The 22,523-nt window shown below is 51.5% G+C and overlaps 1 protein-coding gene and 1 long non-coding RNA gene across 3 annotated transcripts in view; one reads left to right on the plus strand and one right to left on the minus strand.

The window, feature by feature from the left end:
• LOC141275804 (uncharacterized) lies at nt 1-13,555 on the minus strand. Its single transcript, XR_012324148.1, has 4 exons — nt 13,021-13,555; nt 2,831-8,727; nt 2,378-2,550; nt 1-294 (listed from the first exon to the last, which is right to left on the minus strand). It is a non-coding gene; the product is annotated as an uncharacterized lncRNA (long non-coding RNA).
• The window catches only part of TTLL12 (tubulin tyrosine ligase like 12), a 16,498-nt gene continuing 7,523 nt past the window's right edge, over nt 13,549-22,523 (plus strand). The window contains exons 1-7 of one of the 2 annotated variants that reach the window (XM_073788107.1): nt 13,680-13,819; nt 14,519-14,629; nt 17,697-17,869; nt 19,959-20,157; nt 20,977-21,136; nt 21,216-21,349; nt 22,341-22,417. In XM_073788107.1, the coding sequence (XP_073644208.1) occupies nt 17,715-17,869; nt 19,959-20,157; nt 20,977-21,136; nt 21,216-21,349; nt 22,341-22,417 (725 nt within the window). In that variant the 5' untranslated portion in view covers nt 13,680-13,819; nt 14,519-14,629; nt 17,697-17,714. Of the gene's footprint in view, nt 13,820-14,518; nt 14,630-17,696; nt 17,870-19,958; nt 20,158-20,976; nt 21,137-21,215; nt 21,350-22,340; nt 22,418-22,523 lie in introns of both variants that reach the window. The other variant, XM_033865890.2, reaches the window with a different exon arrangement.

Consider the following 22,523-nt stretch of genomic DNA (forward strand, 5'->3'; position numbering starts at 1 on the left):
GAAAAGTAGGGGAAAAAAGGGAAAGCTGGCTGATGCCAAGTATTTTGTATTTCAGTCCAGAGGCCACGTAGATCTGCAGGGAAACTTCTTATTCCACTGAGCTCAAAACCTTAAACAGTCTGAGTGAGCAGACCCAGCCCATGTGGCTCCTGAAACAGGCTGTCTGAACACCACTGGGGGCGGTGCGGGGCTGGGTGGGGGACCGCAGCGCTGACCCTCGTCCTCGCAGCCTTCAGTTTGGGCTTCTGCGAAGGCGCTGGCGGTACTGTACAGGCGCTTTGGCGATCTCTCTGCCTGCAAGGGTGACAAATATCAATGTAACCACATTTCTATTTTAGTTGCCTCAAATGTTCCAAGTTTTGTTTTCTCCATCATGTTCATACATATGCATGTAATTAAACATTTGTGAAAAATCACTTTAATAATAAACAGGAAATGAACTTAAATACTGCCCCTTCCTCTCGTTCATCAGTGGTTAGGACAGAGGCAGTAGGGGGCGCGGAGGCCGGTGGAAAAGGTAACTGGAATCAGACCGTTTTTTCAGAAATTCCCTGGCTGTATTGAAGACTGAAAGTAAAGGAGCTACAGAAAGCTTCCGGCACACAAAGCAGCAGTTGGAGACGTGCGTGTGGAGGACACCCAAAGTTAGGAAACGTGCTCCTAAATGAGCCCCCAGAAAGTGAAACTTGCGCGTTTCAAATCCCATTTCTCCTCATGACCGTCATCATGAAAGGAGAGATGTTCCTTTACACAGGGGTCACGGTCAGTGAGCACCAGGGCATCTGGGACCCCTGAAATTAGATGCACAATCAGTGTTCTGTGTGTGTGTGCGTGCGCGTGCCTGTGAGCACACATGCATGCGTTTCTCTGGGAATGTGGCCCATGGCTTTCATCAGATTCTCAAAGAAATCTAGAACCACAAAAAGGCTAATAGCCACTGTTCTCAGTAATGTGGAGACCCTCTGGTACCATGCACTCGACAGGAGAAAGAACAATTTTATAAATGACATTAATATCCCAAATTACACAATAAACACCAGATTTTTTTCTTGGTTTAATGAAGTGATTTAAAAGCCTAAGGAAACTTCTGGGAATGTACCCAAAAGAACTGAAAGCAGTCTCGAAGAGATATTTGTACACCCGTGTTCATAGGGGCATTATTCCCGATAGTCAAAAAGTAGAAACGGGGCTTCCCTGGTGGCGCAGTGGTTGAGAGTCCGCCTGCCGATGCCGGGGACACGGGTTCGTGCCCCGGTCCGGGAAGATCCCACATGCCGCGGAGCGGCTGGGCCCGTGAGCCATGGCCGCTGAGCCTGCGCGTCCGGAACCTGTGCTCCGCAACGGGAGAGGCCACAACAGCGAGAGGCCCGCGTACCGCAAAAAAAGAAAAAAAGTAGAAACGACCCAAGTGTCCATCGATGGATGAAGAGATAAATAAAACAGCGTCTATCCATACGATGGAATCTGATTCAGCCTGAAAAGGAGTGAAGTTCTGACGCGTGCTACAACATGGATGCACTTTAAAGACGTTACGCTGAGGGAAATACGCCAGTCACAAAAGGACGAACACCGTATGATTCCACTTATATGAGTCCCTGGAGGAGTCAAATCCACAGAGACAGAAAGTAGAATGGGGGTCGCCAGGGGCTGGGGAGGAGGAGAAACAGGGAGTTGGCGTCTAATGGGTACAGCGTTTCAGTCTGGGAAGATGAAATGGCTGGAGGTGATGGCTACGCGAGAATGTGAATGTAGTTAATGCCACTTAACTATATATATATATTTTTTTTTTTTTTTGGGCGGTACGCGGGCCTCTCACTGTTGTGGCCTCTCCCGTTGCGGAGCACAGGCTCCGGACGCGCAGGCTCAGCGGCCATGGCTCACGGGCCCAGGCACGTGGGATCCTCCCGGACCGGGGCACGAACCCGTGTCCCCTGCATCGGCAGGCGGACTCTCAACCACTGCGCCACCAGGGAAGCCCAACTATATTTTTTTTAATTAACTTTTATTGGAGTATAATTTCTTTACAGTGTTGTGTCAGTTTCTGCTGTACAGCAAAGCGAATCAGCCACACGCACACACACATCCCCTCTTTTTTGGATTTCCTTCCCATTTAGGTCACCACAGAGCACTGAGTAGAGTTCCCAGCGCTATACAGTAGGTTCTCATTAGTTGTCTATTTTATACATAGTAGTGTATATATGTCAATCCCCATCTCCCAGTTCATCCCACCCACCTCTTCCCCTCTTGGTGTCCATATGTTTGTTCTCTACGTCTATGTCTATATTTCTGCTTTGCAAATAAGTTCATCTGTATCATTTTTCTAGATTCCACACATAAGCGATATTATATGATATTTGTTTTTCTCTTTCTGACTTACTTCACTCTGTATGACAGTCTCCAGGTCCATCCACATCTCCGCAAATAGCACAATTTCGTTCCTTTTTATGGCTGAGTAATATTCCATTGCACATATGTACCACATCTTCTTTATCCATTCTTCTGTTGATGGACATTTAGGTTGCTTCCATGTCCTGGCTATTGTAAATAGTGCTGCAATGAATATTGGGGTGCATGTATCTTTTGATTAACTGTATTTTTTTAAAGGGCTTAAATAGTAAATGTTATATTATGTATCTTTTACCACAGTTTTTTTTTTTTAATTTTAAGGAAAAAACAATGATAACATCCTCTGAGCACACAACACACGATTTCTACCAAAACTCCCATGAAGACACGATCAAAAGATATGGGCTCTTTGGACTGGAAAATGAGCTGAGAAGCAGGGCAGCCCACAAATGCAAGAGAAATGGGGTGGTGAGCGTGGACTTACTTATTCTCCAGATTCCAAAATCCAAGGTGAATTCCAGATTCTAAGAGAGCAGAAGGCCCACAGTCCAGCTTGTTCCGGCCTTGCTCTGTGAGCTGTGGTGACTGGGGAGGAGATTCCAGCTCTGCCTCAGTCTGGAACTGGCCTGATCCACAGTACGCTGCTCCCAGACTCTCTCCAAACTCTAAGAGAGCATCTTGGCATATAAAGTGTAGATGCCATCTGTTGCTTTTCCTTTCCATTTTAGGATTAAGAGATTAAATACATAATATATTTGCACAAATGAAATTCACATTTTAAAGCAGTTCTGGGAGGGTCAGTATATATAATATTTTGCCAATAGATTGAAAATTTAGATACCAAAGGAAATTCCCTGGTGGTCCAGGGGTTAGGACACTGCGCTTTCACTGCTGAGGACGCAGGTTCGATCCCTGGTTGGGGAACTAAGATGCCGCATGCCACACAGTGAGGCCAAAAAAATTTTTTAATTAAAAAATGTTTAAAAAAAGAAAATTTAGATACCATGGATAAATTCCTAGAAAAACCCTAACTTAACCAAATGACACAGAAGAAATAGAAAATTAGAATCATCTTACCACTAATGACTGAATCTGCAATTCAAAACTTTCCCAAAAGTGTGTATGGAAAAGCAAATGGCTAAAAATGGCCAAGACCCTTCTGCAGAAGAAGGATAATTTGAAAGAACTAACCCAAGCCAAAATCAAGTGCTACTAAAATCTAGAGAAATGAAAATTGGATGAATTTCATATAGAGATGAGCACACGGACCAACTGACGATCACTGAGCCTGAAAGAAACCTGCACACATTTGGGATGACAGCGGTACATGACATGTCACTGGGGAAGAGTTGACTTTTCAGTAAACAATGATGGGAAAATTGCTTATCCATATGTTAAAAAAAAAAGAAATTGGGTCCCTATCCCATACCTCACCCCAAAAAATCAATTTCAGATGCATTAAGACTTAAATACGAAAGGAAAACTTGACAACTTGTAGATCTGGAAAATATATATTTCTGAACTTAAGAGGGAAAGATTTCTTAAACAAGACATTAAAAGTACCAACAATTAAACAAAAGATAGGGACTTCCCTGGTGGCACGGTGGTTAAGAATCCGCCTGCCAATGCAGGGGACATGGGTTCTATCCCTGGTCTGGGAAGATCCCACGTGCCGCGGAGCAACTAAGCCCATGCGCCACAACTACTGAGCCTGCGTGCCACAACTACTGAAGCCTGTGCACCTAGAGCCCGTGCTCCGCAGCAAGAGAAGCCACCGCATTGAGAAGCCCGCGCACCGCAACAAAGAGTAGCCCCCACTCGCCACAACTAGAGACAGCCCGCGCACAGCAACGAAAACCCAACACAGCCAAAAAAAATTAATAAAGTAAATAAATGTATTAAAAATAATAATAATAAAGAAGATGAACAAGTTTTACTACATTACAATTTGAAAGTTCTGGGACTTCCCTGGTGGTCCAGTAGGTAAGACTCAGTGCTCCCAATGCAGGGGGCCTGGGTTCAATCCCTGGTCAGGGAACTAGATCCCACATTCATGCCACAACTAAGAAACCCATATGCTGCAACTAAAAAGATCCTGCATGCCGCCATGAAGATCCCACATCCCGCAACTAAGACTGGGAGCAGCCTAAATAAATAGATATTTTAAAATGTTTTTTGAAAGTTCTCTCCTTTTTTAAAAATGTTTATTTATTTATTTTTGGCTGTGTCGGGCCTTAGCTGCAGCACACGAGGTCTTTCGTTGCAGTGTGCGGGCTTCTCCCTAGTTGCAGCATGCAGGCTCAGTAGTTGCGGCGCACAGGCTTAGTTGCCCCAAGGTGTGGGAGATCTTAGTTCCCCAACCAGGTATCGAACCAGCGACCCCACATTGTAAGGCGGATTCTTAACCACTGGACTTCCAGGAAAGTCCTGAAAGTTCTCTTCTTGAAAAGATACCATACAGAAGAGGCCAGACAGGAGAAGGCATTTGCAACATGTTTAGCTTACAAAGGATTAGTATCCAGATTATGTAAAGAAACCCTACAAGCAATAAGAAGAAAAGGCCAGCACCTCAACTTTAAAAAAGAGAGAGCGCGAAAGAAGAAACGGGAGGGCCAATTAGCAGTTGAAAAGATGCTCAACCTCATTAATAAAAATAGAAATACAGGGCTTCCCTGGTGGCGCAGTGGTTGAGAGTCCGCCTGCCAATGCAGGGGACACGGGTTCGTGCCTCAGTCCAGGAAGATCCCACATGCCGCGGAGCGGCTGGGCCCATGAGCCATGGCCGCTGAGCCTGCACGTCCTCAGCCTGTGCTCCGCAGCGGGAGAGTCCACAACAGTGAGAGGCCCGCGTACCGCAAAAAAAAAAAAAAAAGAAAAAGAAATATAAATGAAGACAACAAGGTCATACCACTGTGACACGAGGCTGGCAAAAATTCAGTCTGATAAGAGTAGTAAGAGTCAGAGAGGATATGGATCAACTCTGCTAGGTATAAATGGAGGAGCTCTTACACATGTGTTCCAGGAAACATACAAGAATATTCATATCCTCGTGTTTACAAGAGCAAAAAGCTGCAGGTAACCTAAACGTCAATCAGTGGAAGGTTGCAGTAGTCACACAATTAAATATTATATAACAGTGAAATTAATTATTACCTCATGCAACAATAGGGATATATGTTTAAAGCATAATGTTCAGGTACAAGACCAGGATGTCTGCTCCCAGCATTGCAGTGGAGGTTCTAGCCGGGACAGTTAGGCAAGAAAAAGAAATCAAAGGCACCCAGGTTGGAAAGGAAGTAAAACTATCTCTATTTGCAGATGGCCTGAGGTTGTATATAGAAAATCCTAAGGAATCCACAAAAAACCTGTTAGAACTAATAAATAAAATCAGCAAGATTACAGAGTATAAGATGAATATGCAAAAATCAGTTCTATTTCTACACATCAACAATGAATAATCTGAAAATGAAATTAAGAAAAATTCCATTTACAATAGTATTAAAAAGAATAAAATAATTAGCAACAAATTTAACCAAAGAAGTGCAAAACTGGGGAGTCCCCTGGTGGTCTAGTGGTTAGGATTCAGCACTTTCCCTGCTGTGGCCTGGGTTCCATCCCTGGTTGGGGAACTGAGATCCTGCAAGCCGCTCGACGCAGGCAAAAAAAAAAGTACAAAACTTGTACAAAAACAGGCCGGTGTTTCCTCAGATAGTTAAACTGAAAACACATATTCACACAAAAATTTATACATGAATGTTCATAGCAGCATTATTATAATAGTCAAAAAGTAGAAACAGCCCAAATGCCCATCCGTTTATCAATGGACAAACCAAATGTGGTACACCCCTACAATGGAATACTATTCAGCCATATAAATGAAGTACATGCTAAAATACGAATGAACCTTGAAAACATTATGCTGAGTGAAAGAAGCCAGTCACAAAAGCCACGTGTTGTATGGCTCCATTTTTGTGAATGTCCAAAATAGACAAATCCAGAGACAGAAAGTAGATTCGTGGTTTCCAAGGGCTGAGGGGGAGGGGGATGGAGGATGGGGGATGGGAGATGAGGAGTGACTGCTGATGCCCATGTGTGATGGAAATGTTCTGGAATCAGACCACGGTGATGTTTGCACACCACGCAAGCTTGTGAATACACTAAAACCCACTGAATTGTATACTTTAAAAGTGTGGACTGTCAAGGTTGGTGCGATTCAATAAGAAATACGTATTTGGTCTTTGAGCTCCATTTGGAGTCTCCAGAGTGCTGTATCTCTCGTATGCTAATGAGATGTCTGGGGGCTCGGGGCCCCTAGATGGCTTCAGGAGGGGGGCTGGTCACCAGAAAGACCACAGTGTAATTAGAGGGTTGGAACTTTCAGCTCCACCACCTGACTTATGGCCAACGATTTATTCAATCACGCCTACGTCATGAAACCTCCATAAAAACCCCCAAACAATGAGGTTCAGAGAGCTTCCTAGTTGGTGAACATGAGGAGGTGCCGGGAGGGTGGTACACGCAGGAGGGCTCGGAAGCTCCTCCCCTACACCTGGCCCTATGCATCTTGTCCATCTGCCTGTTCCTGAGTTGTATCCTTTATAACAAACCAGTAACAGTAAGCAAAGCTCTTTCCTGAATTCTGTGAACCATCCTAGCAAATTACCGAACCCAAGAAGGGGGTCATGGGATCCCCCCTGTATTTATAGCAGGTTGGTTAGAAGCACAGGTGACAACCTGGGACACGTGACTTGCATCTGTAGCAGGGGAGTCTTGTGGGACTGAGCCCTTAACCTGTCTAACTCCAGGAAGATAGTGTCAGAACTGAATTGAATTATAAATTATAAAGAGTTGGAGAAATGTTTGGTGTGGCGGAAAAAGCACACACATTTGGTGTCAGAAATGTTGTGAGTGGGAATTCCCTGGCGGTCCCGTGGTTAGGACTCCACACTTTCACTGCGAGGACACAGGTTTGATCCCTGGTCAGGGAACTAAGATCCCTCAAGCTGCACAGCATGTCCAAAAATAAATAAATAAATACAAATTTAAAATGTTGTGAGTGAAAACTGTCTGAACAAAATAAAACACCATAACACTGAATGGAAAAGAATATCCCATGGACTTCCCTGGTGGCACAGTGGTTAAGAATCCGCCTGCCAATGCAGGGGACACGGGTTCGATCCCTGGTCTGGGAAGATCCCACATGCTGCAGAGCAACTAAGCCCGTGCACCACAACTACTGAGCCTGCGCTCTAGAGCCCGTGAGCCACAACTACCGAAGCCCGCGTGCCTAGAGCCCATGCTCCGCAACAAGAGAAGCCACTGCAATGAGAAGCCCGTGCACCGCAACAAAGAGTAACCCCCGCTCGACACAACTAGAGAAAGCCCGCGCGCAGCAATGAAGACGCGACACAGCCAAAAATACATAAAGCTATTAAATCTGGTCAAAAGTATGGACCATTTAAAAAAAAAAAGAATATCACATAAATCATAACTCCATATCTTTAATCTCAAAAACCAACAAAACTAAGCAGTGTACTGTTTAATTAAACACACAATTATATGTAATGGAAGAACTTTTAAAGCATGGAAATAATAAACCTCTAATCCAGTACAATGACTCCCCTTGCCAGGGGATAGAAGGTAAATTAGTGGAGGAAAGCAGAGCAGGGTTGTTGGTTAATAACCTACGTAGGGTTTCAACTATAATCTTGTACGCATTAACTATTTAAAAGGATAACAAAGGGAGAGGCATGGTTTTAACACATTTTCTTAGGAAGATGCCATTGGGAGACAAGCCCACGGTCTCTTGGTCAGCGGTCAGCGCAACCAGCCAACTCGTTCCCCTAGCGTGGAAGCAGATCACTGCCTCTTTGGTTGAGAACAGGCTCCATGGTGCAAGAAAAACACATTTTCTACAAGCACCCTCAGCACAGCTCCTAGCAGGAGAAGCTTTCAGGACCAAAGGCCACCTTGTGCCTTGGTCATTCTTTCTCCCCCAAACGCTCTCTTTTCCTCTCTTCTTATCCCTGGGTGGGGGGGTGGGGGGAGTGGTGAGTGAAGCAGAGACGTGACTTTATGTTGCTTAGATTGCATATTCATATGATATTTGTCTTTCTCTGTCTGACTTACTTCAGTATGAGAATCTCTAGGTCCATCCATGTTGCTGCAAATGGCATTATTTTGTTCTTTTTTATGGCCGAGTAATATTCCATTGTATATATGTACCACATCTTCTTTATGCATTCATCTGTTGATGGACATTTAGGTTGCTTCCATGTCTTGGCTATTGTAAACAGTGCTGCAGTGAACATTGGGGTGCATGTACCTTTTTGTATTATAGTTTTCTCTAGATATATGCCCAGGATCGCTTATATGTGGAATCTAAAAAAATGAAACAAATGAACTTATTTACAAAACAGGAATAGAGTCACAGATGTAGAAAATATACTTACGGTTACCAGGGGGGAAAGTCAGGGGGAGGAATAAATTGGGAGATTGGGATTGACATATACACACTACTCTATATAAAATAAGTAACTAATAAGGACCTATTGTATAGCACAGGGAACTCTACTCAATATTCTGTAATGACCTATATAGGGAAAGAATCTAAAAAAGAGTGGATATATGTATATGTATAACTGATTCACTTTGCTGCACACCTGAAACTAACACAACATTGTAAATCAACTATACTCCAATAAAAAACATTTTGTTGTTGTTTCAGGAACTTCCCTGGTGGTCCAGCGGTTAAGACTCCCAATGCAGGGGGCCTGGGTTCAATCCCTGGTCAGGAAACTAGATCCTGTACGCCACAACTAAAGATCCCTCATGCTGCAACTAAAATCCCGCAAGTGGCAACAAAGATCCCTCATGCCACAAGACCCAGCACAGCCAAATAAATAAATAAATAAATTTTAAAACTGCATATTCAGAGGCCCCCTGTGGAGGTAACATTTCAGCTGAGACCTGCAGAATGAGTTGGAATTAACAAGGTTGGAAGAGGGCAAGGGCTCCCAGGCCGAAGGAACAGCACGTGAAAACCCTGGAGGCAATGGTGAGGCATTGCAGTCCTAAAGCTGAATAAGGCCAGCAAGGTGGGGCTCAAAACTGAGGAGAAGAGTGTGTGCTGAAAGGAGGCGAAAGAGGTCAGCAGAGCTGGACCATGCAGGACTTTTGAGGTCACATGAAGGGCTGAGTTTTTATTCCTGGGCACTGGGTAATCACAAAAGATTTCAAGTAGGGATCTGATTCGATTGGGTTTGCATCTGGGGAGGAGAATGAGAAACAGGCCTGCCCTGTCAAAGGGATGGGTCAGAGACATTCACAGGACCTGACCAGTGTGAGAGAAAATCTGTGAGACTCAGGCTCCCTTTCCCAGTGGGACTGGATCCCTGGCAGGATGTAGCCTGGAGCTATCGCAGCTACTTCATCACACAAGAGGGTAGCCTATCAGAGAGGGAAGCCAATGCATAGAAGAGCAGAGCTGAGACAAGGACAGAAAACGTAGATCCTGGTGATGTTTGTGCTCCTTGATCAAGTTGAACCTGAAGTCCACTGAACTCCTTTGCTATGTGTTATGTGATAGTTCTGGCTGCCATAACAAAATACCACAGACGAGGCAGCTTAAACAACAGAAATGTATCTTCTGGAGACTAGGAAGTCCAAGATCAAGGTGCAGGTTAGGGTTCTCTTCCTGGCTTGCAGATAGCCACCTTCTCACTCTGTCCTCACTAGGTGAAGAGAGAGAATGCTCTGGTATCTATTCCTCTCCTTTGAAGGACACCAGACTTATTGGTTTAGGACCCCACCCTTATGGGCTCCTTTAACTTTTATCACCTCCTCACAGGCCCTATTTACAAATTCAGTCACATTGGGGGTTAGGGCATCAACATATGAATTTCGGAAGAACACAATCATCCAGTCCATAACTCTGTGGAAGCCAGTAAATACCCTTTTTCCTTAAGCCAGTTTGAGTTGGATTTACTGTCCCATGGAGTGGGTAAACTACAGACTGATACGGAGGGCGAGGAAGATGCAGACGCTAAGACAACAGATAGGTTTTCAGCCAGTGCAACATATATTTGCTCATAACAAAATAATTATTGTAAGTGTGATATATATCTGTATAGGCACAGACTATAAGGCAAGATAAACGATATAACATAGTTGCTATTAGTGATCAGGCCTGTGAAGTACACAGTCATTCTTACCTAGTTATAATATAATATTATGTACTAACTATTCACCGTGAGGTCCTGCTGCCCCTGCCTACCTACCACCTGAGTTGTGCCTGTTCTGTGGCCTCCAAGATGCATGAAGCCTCCGGGAAATTACGGAGTTTGTGTGCATGAGTCCCATGTAGGAGTCAGAGGCTGAGTGGTCCTGCTGCAGATTGAATAGAGAAGTCTGGACACTTTTGCTGTTCAGAGGGTTTTGTGCCCTCTTGTACGGTATAAATCCACAGCTTTTTATTTATATTTTGTTTACTAGTATTTTTTGTCTTATTGTGCAATAAACCTTTTCAGGAGCAATAAACGTTTTTTAAAGTCCACATTTAATTTAAAATTAAATTTTATATTTCCATTTTTCAGAGTCGATTATGAAACTGAAACTTTGACAGAATGTCTGTGGACATTTACATCTCACCCCGGGCGCCAAAGAGATATTAACTGAAAACCAAACCAGATGACACAATTCTCATTCAGAAGTATCACATTGACTTCGAAAGTTAGTAATTATTTTAAGAAGGCTGTGCCCCAAAATGAATTAACATATGAAGCTGCAGAAGTGGGTTGACATTTCATTCTGTAAATCATGACTCTTCATTTAGATCAAATGACTTTTTATACATTAGCTTCACTCGTTTTTCTAATTCCAAGTTTTCTTGTGCTCATTCCACTGTTAATGTGTTGGCTCCACTGGCTGAGGAATTATTCCACTGTGGATGCCATATTGTTATCAGAGTCATTAGATGCTGCCATTTCTTGCCTCCGATTCATGGAATCAAAATTAAGCTTTTGGAAGTTCATTCTCTCCAAAGTGCAAAACTAACATCATTGTGAATGCTACTCAGCTAATATAAGTTGAACACCAAAGACATTTTTTTCTTGCGGTGATAATACTCACATAACGTTCAACAGGCACAGCATAGGGGGACTAACATTCTTACTAAATTAAGAACCCCTCAGGAATTCCCTGGCGGTCCAGTGGTTAGGACTCTGTGCTTTCACTGCTGAGGGCCTGGGTTCAATCCCTGGTCGGGGAACTAAGATCCCGAGTGCCGAGCTGCACGGCCATTAAAAAAAAAAAAGAACCCCATGAAGCAGAAATACACCTGGAATTGGATGTGGTGAAGAATTACATCCAAACAAGCTGTAAAACTGAATTAGAAATCATAGTTGTCAAAAATTTACAAATATTTTTTCACAGAGTAACTGAACGGCAAAATTTTCGTGACAAAGCTGACATTAAATGGAAAAAAAGCACTTCAGCATGGTAGTAACATGTTTTTCCCTGTAACATGTTTCTTCACCACGTCAATGAAAAAAATTAATCAGTCGATCTAAGAAAGAAATGGAAAATTTTATTTGAGCCAAATTGAGGATTATTACCTGGGAAGTCTTTCAGAGAGCTCTAAGGACTGTCCTGCCTGTTAGAGGTCAAAGCACAGGGATATAAGTTTTTGAGACAGAGGGCTATATGTTAAATGACAGTTTACACAATCCAGATCTACGGGTACAAAACAAGTAGTAGGTCATGGGTCACGGCTGCCTCTTCTAAGATTAAAAAGGAAGGTCATCTCCTAAGGAGTAATGATCCTTGATGAGATTAAGAAAGAAGGTTATCTCCCAAGGAGGTCGGGTAAATGTGGATGCACAATATACACTAAAGGGCAGGGAGAGGGACTTCCCTGACCGGTCCAGTGGTTAAGACCCCGTGCTTCCAATCCAGCAGGTGGGGGATCAGTCCCTGGTCAGGGAACTAAGACCCCACATGCCATGCGGCGTGGGCAAAAAAAAAGTAAAACAATTTAAAAATAAATTAAAAAGCGGGGGAGGGGAGCAGGGAGGAGGACCAAACAAGCAGATAAGTTTTATGTTTTTCTTATCTCGCCATAAAATATGAATTTTATTTCATCATCATCAACTGGAGTTTGGAAGTTTGAGCTTTTGCATAACAACTTAAGTGTCCTAGTCACACTGAACGAGTCCTCTACATTGGTGCATTTTGTTCAAATTCAGCTTAAAAGGTTTAATCAAGGACCTCCCTGGTGGCGCAGTGGTTAAGAATCCGCCTGCCAATTCAGGGTGACACGGGTTTGAGCCCTGGTCCGGGAAGCTCCCACATGCCATGGAGCAACTAAGCCCATGCGCCACAACTACTGAGCCTGTGCTCTAGAGCCCGCGAGCCACAACTACGGAGCCTGTGTGCCACAACTACTGACGCCCACGTGCCTAGAGCCTGTGCACCACAACGAAGAGTAACCCCAGCTCACCACAACTAGAGAAAGTCCTTGTGCAGCAACGAAGACCCAATGCAGCCATAAATAAATAAATAAGTTTTAATCAAAATATTCAGTAACTGAAGCACAAAAAAAACCCTTTAGTCTTTGAGCTTTCCAGCAAATTACAATTACTGAGAAGTTGCAAATGGGAAAATAACGAAACGCACCCCTATGAAAGCAACAGAACTTGGAACAACTAGGACGATCAAAGAATGATTTTTGAAATTCTGTAACTTCACTCTGCGCTTGGGAAGATGTCGGTGTGGTCGGTGCGGGACACCGATGGTCGGTGCGGGACACCAGTGTCTCTGGGCCTCGGTTTCCCCTTCTGGGCACTCCCTGGAATCCCTTCCGGTTCCGACCGCGTGGAGTCTGGAAGGCCTCACTCCCGGCATCCCCCGGGGTAGCCACGGGCTGAAAGAGAAAACACCGCCCCGACCAGGCGCGCGTGCGCACACGCCGGCCGCCCCAGGCCACAAACGCACCACCCCCGCGCGCTCACGCACGCGCAGTGGCGCGCGCATGCCCTTCGGAAGGCCCGGCCTTTGGGTTCCCCGGGTGCAGCGCCTCAGCTTTGCGCCCCGGCTGCCTTCGGCGAGCCTGGAGGCCAGGAGTGTGGGCGGGCTTGCGGGAGGTGGTGGGCGGGGAGCCCAGAGGAGGGCGGGGCGGGCTGGCGGGCGGGCGGGCGGAGTCGAGAGGGCCGGGCCTGCGGGCTGCGGCGGCGCTGGACTTGGCGCTGGCGCTGGTGGAGGCGACATGCAGGCCGACGCGAGGCTGGAGCGTGGCAGCCGGGTCCTGACGCCGCAGTCGGCGCCGAGCTTGGAGCCGGACCCGGAGCTGGGCCCGGACCCGGAGGAGGACGCGCGGGCCCGGGCCAAGTTCGCGGCGCTGCACGGCCCGGCGCTCCGCGCGTCGGGGGTCCCCGAGCGGTACTGGGACCGCCTCCTGCACAAGCTGGAGCACGAGGTGCGGGCTGGGGTGACGCGAGGAGGGCGACGCGCCGGCCGGGGAGAACCGGGGTGCAGGGCGCGCCCGGAGCGCCCCGGGATCCCTTTGAGAGGTGCCAGTGAAGCTGGGATGCGGGTCCTCGAGGCGCGCATCCTCCAGTCCTGGTCAGCGCGAGCCCGGGGAGCGCCGGGGGTGGGTCGCTCTGGACCCTTCTACCAGGAAGGGTGTGGTCTGCGGGCCGGCTCTCGGCCGAGAGCTGCTGGGGTGGGGCGGCCGAGGGCCTCCTGGAGGACGCGTGCGGAGGAGGTTGGGAGGGCGCCTGGGGGAGTTGGTGGCTGGGAGAAGGAGAGCGAGCGCGTTCCGGGGCGGGGCGGGCTTCGGTGAGACGCGCAGCGGAGAGTTGGGGGGCGGCGTTAACGGATGATGCAGGGGAAACGGCCGGTGGTTTGAGGATGAAGAGCCACGAATGCCTTAACGACCGACTTAGACTTGAACTCCATGGCGGTTTGTGGCCTAGGAGTGGCGGCCAGAGCCTGTACCTGTGTCCCTGGTCCTGCCAGCATCTGGGGCTGGGCCAGGGCCGCGGCGAGAACTGGAACTGAAATGAACTTTGGCTCCCGTTGTGTGCCAGGCCCTGTGCTGCGTCCTCCACACATCCGAGCCCAGAGCAGTCCTGGGGCGGGGGGTGGTAAGATTCATCACGCACACTTTATACAGCGCAGAAAACTGAGGCTCAGGAAGAGGAAGTGACACTCCCAAGGTCTGCCAGACTTCAGAACTAGAAGCTTGCTTTCAGCCACTGCCTGCCTCAGGGAAAACAGACGTCCAGTGAGTTTGTGTGGCTTTAACTGTTTAGGTCACAGAGTTCTTTCGTTGTTCTTCATTTGATTTGAGCCCCGGGTCACCTTTATTTTGCATATCAACGAAGACAGGCTGTGGGCGGTGGAGACAGAATCCAAACAAAAGTGAAAAGAGGGCTTCCCTGGTGGCGCAGTGGTTGAGAGTCCGCCTGCCTATACAGGGGACACGGGTTCGTGCCCCGGTCCGGGAAGATCCCACATGCCGCAGAGCGGCTGGGCCCGTGAGCCATAGGCCCGCGTACCGCAAAAAAAAAAAAAAAAAAAAAAAGTGAAAAGAGCTCCCATGCTTCAAGGGTCTCCCTTTTTGTGGGGTCGGCTCTTTTCTGCTGGCCTGTGCTCTAGCCTGTGTCTCCAGAGGGCCTCCGCAGGGTCCTGGCTGAGGGGTGGGCCTTGGGTTTTGGTGGTTTGCCCACGTGTTGAAGCCAGAGCACGTTCACGGGCGCTCTGTTGGGGCCTTCTGAGCTGGAACCAGACTCCTGCAGGGGCTGCCTCCTGGGCCGAGACAGACTGAGCAGTGCAGGTGGCGAGGTGGGACCCTGGAGCCAGGAAAAGGCTGCTGGACAAACTGCACCCTTTCAGCCAGTCTCTCTGCCTCTAAAATCAGGGTTGGACCAGGTACCTTCCTGCCCAAAACACAAGTAGTTGCTGTAAAAAAAGGTGCAGTGTTATTGGTACCTACCTTTTGTAACAGTGAATTCCCTTCCCCCTTATGACTTGCTCTCAATTCGCCAGCATTTCCTGAGCACTTACCCTAGTCCCAGGCCTGTGCTGGGCAGGAGGGGACCCCAGCGGTTTGTTAGGATAAAAAGGTCCTCGTGTACTGGGTGAAAGGAGCACGAGGTGGAAACACCCTGGCTCCGGCCCTGCCAGCCTCTGCGGGCAGTGAACTCACCTGGGCAAGTCACTTGCCCGTCTGAGTCCATGTCTCCCCCTGGAAAGTGAAGACCAGGAAACATGGCTCTGACTTCCACAGTCTTGGTGGGGGACTGGGTGGAGAGGCATGCCCAGCTCATAGTCACCAGAGTGTAATGTCCCCTCCATCCTGGCAGCAAGATCTGCAGGCCGCCTGGCCACTGTCGCTCTGCGGAGGGACAGCCAGTACTTTTCCGTGACCCTCCCTTGCCCTTATGGGTTATGGGCAGAGCTGTGAGTCACCACGGCCAGACCCAGACCTGCAGCCATTGTTTTGCCGAGCCTGCTGTGCGCCCAGGTGTGGGGGAGGGCCACAGGCACCTGCTGACCCGGGAATGGGGCCCCGCAGCCCCCCGTGAGCCGGGGACCCGGTGCCTTGGAAAGGATGGGGAGTGTTTTACAGTAAATTTCAGCTCTTTTCTGTCTGCAGGAACTTCCCAGCTGCAAAACCATTCCCCTTCCTTACCTCGTTAGGGCCTCCTCCAGTCCCTCTGTGAGGGGATGGTGGTCACCCCCGTTTCACAGCTGGGAGAAGCCACGCCCTGTACTGTCCCCTCCCTCCTGTCAGGTTTGGGGGTAGAGGGCTGGGATACGGGGTTCTGGGTGGAAGCCCAAGGTGTGAGTCCCAGCCTCTGAGCTGCTCTCTTCTCATCTCCAAACTGGAGGGAGGGTAGTGGTTTCACCCTGGGATCGTGGGCTGGTGGGGGGGTTAAAGGCGCCATCCCAAAAAGTGCCCGAGCTCCCCTGCGGATGGACCTGGTCGGCTCCACAGCCCTTCCCACCCCAGCTTCTCTGCCTGGAGTCCTTGCACCACCACGGCATGGCCACACGTTTAAATCTTCCCCTTCCTTCACCGCTCACCCCAGGTGACGGCTTCCCGTAAAGTCTTATCCGGCCCTCCAGGCCCCCGCACCGCTTACCTGGTCCTCTCAGATGGCCCCTCTGCCACTCAGGGCAAGGTCATGAGTGATTCATCCTCACACCCCCAAGTGCCCGTCCTGCCCAGCACATCCAAGCTGCTGGTGCCTGAACAGATGGCTGATTTCCAACTACTGGGATGAGTTTCTCTTCTGTCTTTAGTAGAGTCATGAGAAAGGTTTTAGGGGCAGCTGGCCTTCGCTGAGTCCCTGCTCTATGCCACGGACTCTCTGTGTACTGTTTGGTTGACGTATCACTCTCAGCTCTGCTGGAAGGTGGCTGATGCCCCCTTCCCAGGTGAGAGACTAGTCTCAAAAGTGTCGTGGTGGTAGCAAGTGCTTACAGAGGGTTTGCCAAGCTTAGCTTCTTCTAAGCTCTTCATGTGTGTTAATCATTTAATCCTCCCAACAAGCCCCTCAGGTAGGTTCTCGTATTCCCATTGTATGGATGGGGAAACTGAGGCACGGAGTAGTTCAGTGTCTTGTTCAAGGTCACATAGCCTGGCTGCAGAATCTGCCCTAAGGCCCCTTGCCGACTTGTGGCAGACACCAGGTACATGAGTGGCTGTATGGGGACCGACTGGCTTGTCCCCTTCACCAGCTGCGTGTGGTTGGCGTTGCCCTTTGCCAGGGAAACTCAAGGACCAAGGCCCTTACCTTCTGTCCCATCCTGGCCCAGGACCTCAGGACACTAGACCCAGGCCATGGTTTGTGCAGACCTGGGCTGGCGTGGTGGCGTCAGGAGGCTCTTGGGCCCCTGTTTCCTTCTGGGTCACCTCCGCTGCCCTGGTGTTGGTGGTGCTGGTGAGAACAAAGTTGGGGTGCAGTCCCTAGCCACCAGGATCCTCACTCTTCCAGTCATTTCCAGCGTGACCGGAGCCACCCGCTCTGCCCTTTGAGCCGCATTTTCCCTATAATGCAAGAGGCCAGACTAGATATCATGGGACACATGCATGCAGTCCCGCCTCCAAGCTTGGGTCCCCCGGGCTGAGGGGCCTTGGACGATAGCGCCAGCGATAGTGGGGGAGGTTAGGGCCTCATTCTCACTGATTAGGAACCCATCTCCCCACCTATAAAATGGGTAGCTGGGCAGTAAAGAGGTCCTACTTCTCCTAGGGGTTCAGTTTGTCCTCGAGGCCGGGGTGTGGCGGAAGGAACGGGTCAGGAATGGGGTCTCCTGCCAACACCCCCTCCTGTGGCCCCCAGGTTTTCGACGCTGGGGAGATGTTCGGGATAATGCAAGTGCAGGAAGTGGAGGAGGATGAGAGTGAGGACGAGGCGGCCCAGGAAGCACGGAAGAAGCCCAACCCAGGCGGCCAGCTCTGCTACAAGGTCATCGTGACCAACGAGAATGGGCTCCAGGCGGCTGACCCCAACAGGTAGGAGCCGTAGGCCGATGCCTTTCACCCGCACCGTGGCCGTCAGGGCCGGGCTCCCTTTTACAAAGGTGTCACCAAGGCCGTGGCCGCTAGGGAGGAGCTGTCGTCGCGAGCACACGTGCTCCTGGGTGCCAGGCGCTGGCCCCTTAGCCCTGAGACAAGGTCCTGTCAGCCCCGACACTGGCGACGCTCCTGCGTTAGTCGTGTTTCATGCTGTCCTGAGAACAGCGTCCCCCCCACACGCCTCTTAACTGTCCCAGCGGTCCCTCCATGGAGGTGTGACAAGTTCCCGTTTTGCCGATGAGGAAACAATGGGGAAGGACTTGCCTAGGGTCACACAGCTAGTTAAGATCGTGGGTGTCGACCCCGGGGCAGCCTGGACTCGTGAGCCCGGGCTTTTCCAGGGCGCCCGGGCCTCGCCCCGGTCCTGCTGAATCTGTCTCTGGGCGGAGCCCTGCGCTTTGCACCCCGGCTTGTGAGGAGTGTGGCCTGACTGGTTCCTCGCGTGAGGGCGCCGAGGCTGGGAGTGGGCCTGGGCCTGGCACGAGGCCACAGGGTAGAAAGGCCAGAGCCGATCCTGGCCCCCAGGCTTCCTGCCTCCCAGGGGCCAAGAGGGGCTGCCCTCCGCCAGGAGAGGCCCACAGGCCCCTCGGCCCGACGTCGCCGGAACCCTGAGGGAGAGACTTGCTGGCCTCTGGGGGTTTCCGGGCCCCTGTGACCGTAGCTCCTCCGGGAAGTCTGGCTCCTTCACCAGCCCCTGGTGGGGTGGGAGGGCCCCCACGGGTCATGACAGCAGCCAAGCTCCTCCACCCCCGTGCCCTCCGACTCAGAAACTTGCAGGCTCCCCTTTCTCGTTAAGTTCAGTACAGCGGACCCGCGCGGGCGCCTGCTCTGCTGCCGCCTGTGCCAGCCATGGGGCTCGGGCCCAGCGGCCACCTCGAGCAGCTCCCGGCCTCTGCCCCCTCCACGCACACCGCCAGGCAGGTTTGGGGCGGGATGGGGCCGGCGTCCTTCCTGCTCCTGGGCCTTTCTTCCCTCCAGACCTCTGTGAGTCCGCCCCACCCCGCCCCAACGGCCAGGCCCCAGCCTCCATCCTCCCCCGCCGCCACCATGTCCAGCAGCCATTGTGTGCGTCTGCCCAGGTCACCCCCAGACGCTCCACTTGGAAGGCCTGGCTGTGTCTCACACGGTCATAAACTCTACGCACGAGGACGGGAATAAATCATTTGTTTCAGGATATGCGAACAAAAAATAACGTAAGTGCAGTAATAACTACTGCTGAGCTTGACCCCTAACCTAAGAACCAGAGCGGTGGCTGTGCCTCCCTGTTAGCAGGGCGCCGGGCCAGGGCTGCTTCCCCAGCAGGCAGAACCCCGTGCGCTCAGAGCCTCCGAGTCCAGCAGGGCTTGGATGGTGTCCGGGCAGCCTGGCCTGTGGGCTGGGGGCAGTCATGTCCTTGGGCCTGCAGTGGGGACACCCTACGCTCCACCACGCTGGTGTGAGAGCCGTGCAGCTGGCCCACCGGGCCCCTGCAGTGAGACCAGACTGTGTGGACTGCAGGTGTCCGTACACGGGGGGACTTGAAGCCTCTCCCGCAGAAATCCCTGGCGCTTCCCAAGAATTGCCCAGAAGTCCCGGGCAAGCGCGAGTGAGCTCTGAGTGGGGCTCCTTTGCGTGTCTGCCTGCAGGTAGCAAGGTTGGGGGGCGTGGGCCTGCCCTCCAGCAGTTCAAAATCCAGTTGAGGACAGTTAACTGTCGCGGTGATCGCCGTAGTGATCACTGAATACATGAGGATTCAGTGTACGGTCAGCATGCTGTTTTGTCTCATTTGATGCTCATGTCAGCCCGGTGATAGCGGGTAGGGACCGTGTTGCCCTGTTTTAGAAACTGGAAAAGGGAGAGGAACTGTCCCAGGCCCGCATAGCGGGTGGTCGGCAGAGCCAGGACCCCCACCCAGGCCTGGTGCGGCGTCCAGGCCTCAGCCCGGCCTCTTCCTCAGGCGGATCCCGCCTGCTGGCCCTCTTTCCACCCTCCCTTCTTGCCCTGCCTGCGTGGTAGCCTGGCGCTCACCTGTAACCTGTGCCCGCAGCATCTTCCTTATCGACCACGCCTGGACGTGCCGCGTTGCGCACGCCCGCCAGCAGCTGCAGCAGGTGCCCGGGCTGCTGCACCGTATGGCCAACCTGATGGGCATCGAGTTCCACGGCGAGCTGCCCAGCACCGAGGCCGTGGACCTGGTGCTGGAGGAGATGTGGAAGTTCAACCAGACCTACCAGCTGGCCCACGGGGTGAGCGGGCAGCCGGGCCCCAGGGGAGGCAGACAGGCCTTCGCTGCCCTGTGCCGTCAGGGCTAGCGGGAGGTGTCCTCTTACCCCGCAAGCGAATAGACCCATCTTATGTGGCCAGTGGAAACTACCCTGGTTCCCCGTGGCTCTGTCACGCGCCTGTTACTCTTTGCCTCGGGCCAGCCGGTGCCGGGGACCCAGGTGTCCATGCGACCTTTGGGCTCACGGTACACAAGCCTCTCCCGGACCCCAGTGACCTGGCTGCCTCTCTCCTGGCCTCTTCTGGTTCCGTCACCCTCCTAAAAGCCCTTAGTGATACCCTGCTGCTTTCGGGAGTAGAGCTGAGTCCCTTCAGCATATCCTTGGGCTTACATCACCACCCCCGCTCCCCGGCCTCCCCAGGCCCACCCTTACGTTCCAGCCCCTCACCACCTTCAGTCCGGGAAAAGGCAAAAGTTGCTTCTCCTGATCTCAGCTTAGCTGTTGCCTCCTCCAGGAAGCCTTCCCTGAACTCAGAAGTCTCCCCCCTCCTCCGCCTGCACACAGAACCAGACCATCCATGTAGCTACTAGGCTAAGTGCCCTCTTTCCGCACACCTCTGCCACACACGTGATCACACCGCAGCCTGCTGGCCTGTTGTCCCTGTCTGCCAGGGCAGGGCCGCCGGCCCGGAGGCCACAGGTTCAAGGGACTGGAGGCGTGTGTGGTAGGTGCTCCAGGCTCTGAGAGGTGGGCATAGACGGGCCAGTGGTAGGTGTTTGGGTCGGGGATGGGGCGGGGAGGCGGAGCAGTGGGCGAGGGTGGCGTGTGCTCTGCCCGCAGACGGCCGAGGAGAAGGTGCCGGTGTGGTACATCATGGACGAGTTCGGCTCGCGCATCCAGCACGCGGACGTGCCCAGCTTCGCCACCGCGCCCTTCTTCTACATGCCCCAGCGGGTGGCCTACACGCTGCTGTGGCCCCTGAGGGACCTGGACACGGGCGGTAAGTCAAAGCCCGCCCACCCCAAGGAAGGGCCGGTGCTTTTCTGCCACTCCCTGACTGCCCGCGTGTCCTGGTGCAGAGGAGGTGACCCGGGACTTTGCCTACGGAGAGGCCGACCCTCTGATCCGGAGGTGCGTGCTGCTGCCCTGGGCGCCCGCCGACCTGCTGGACCTCAGCTCCTCCACGCCCGAGCCAGCCGACGAGCACTACCAGGTGTGGCCTCCAGCCCGACCCCGGGCCCGTTTGCCTGGTGGCTCCTGGACCTTTCTTCACCCAGTCACCACATGTTGCTGAGCACCAGCTGCCGTGGGGGGGAGAGGAGAGTCTGGGGGTGTCTGAGAGACAAGGGGCTCAGAGCCCAGGGAGCAGACGTGAGCTGCCTGGGGCCCAGACCCCGGGGTCCCGATGCTGGGAACCGTCCTTCCTGAGGGTTGAGTAGAGCTGGGGGACTGGAGGTCAGGGCTGCTGTTCCCTGTTTTCAGGGGCTGGGGCTGGGGGACTGTTGTTCCACTTCTTTCTATTTGTTATGAACAACTCATTCAGCCCAGCCCACGCTCAAGGGGAGACGAATGAACTCTGCCTTTCAAAAGGAATGTAGAGGAGTTTATGGACACGTTTTATTTTATTTTATTTGGCTGCGCCGGGCGTTAGTTGCAGCACATGGGATCTTTGTTGCCACTTGTGGGATCTTTAGTTGCAGCATGCGGGTTCTTGTTTGCAGCATGTGGGATCTAGTTCCCTGACCAGGGATCGAACCCAGGCCCCCTGCACTAGGAGCGCGGAGTCTTCACCGGGGACCACCTGGGGAGTCCCTATGGGCATGGTTTAAACCATCACACCGCTTAAGCTCAGAGCAGCGTTTGGGGGCTCCCCGAGGACCAGGTAGCCCCCTCCCAGGACAGGCTGGGCGCCTTCTGGGCTGCTTGTGACTTGGAGGAAGCATTTAGAGCAATGAGCAGATGTAGAGCAATGTGTACGTTGCTCTTTTGACACAGAACAGGCTGTCCGGCACCTGAGGGGCCTTGAGCCCCGGAGTCCTGGGATGGGGGTGGTCAGAGGGCTCTGGGCGCTGCGGTGCCTGCGAAGGGCTCTACCTGAGGTCCAGGTGTGCCCCCTGGGATCCCAAAACCCAGATGTACGGGATGGGGAGGCATGTGCTCCTTTCTTTGAAGGTCTGTTTCTACCTCCAGTGTTTTCCTTCTAGGCCATTTTGGAGGAAAACAAGGAGAAGCTGCCACTGGCCATCAAGCCGGCGGTGTATCCCTGCGACCACGTCTTCAAGTGCGTAGCCCACCCTGCCCCCAGCCTGTGCTGAGCCTTTGCCTCGGTCCCTTTCCTCATACACGCCTCACAGTCCCCACAACTCCTGGAACAGTGCTCGGTACAG

The sequence above is a fragment of the Tursiops truncatus genome, chromosome 11 (assembly GCF_011762595.2).
Source record: "Tursiops truncatus isolate mTurTru1 chromosome 11, mTurTru1.mat.Y, whole genome shotgun sequence".
Lineage (NCBI taxonomy): Eukaryota > Metazoa > Chordata > Mammalia > Artiodactyla > Delphinidae > Tursiops > Tursiops truncatus.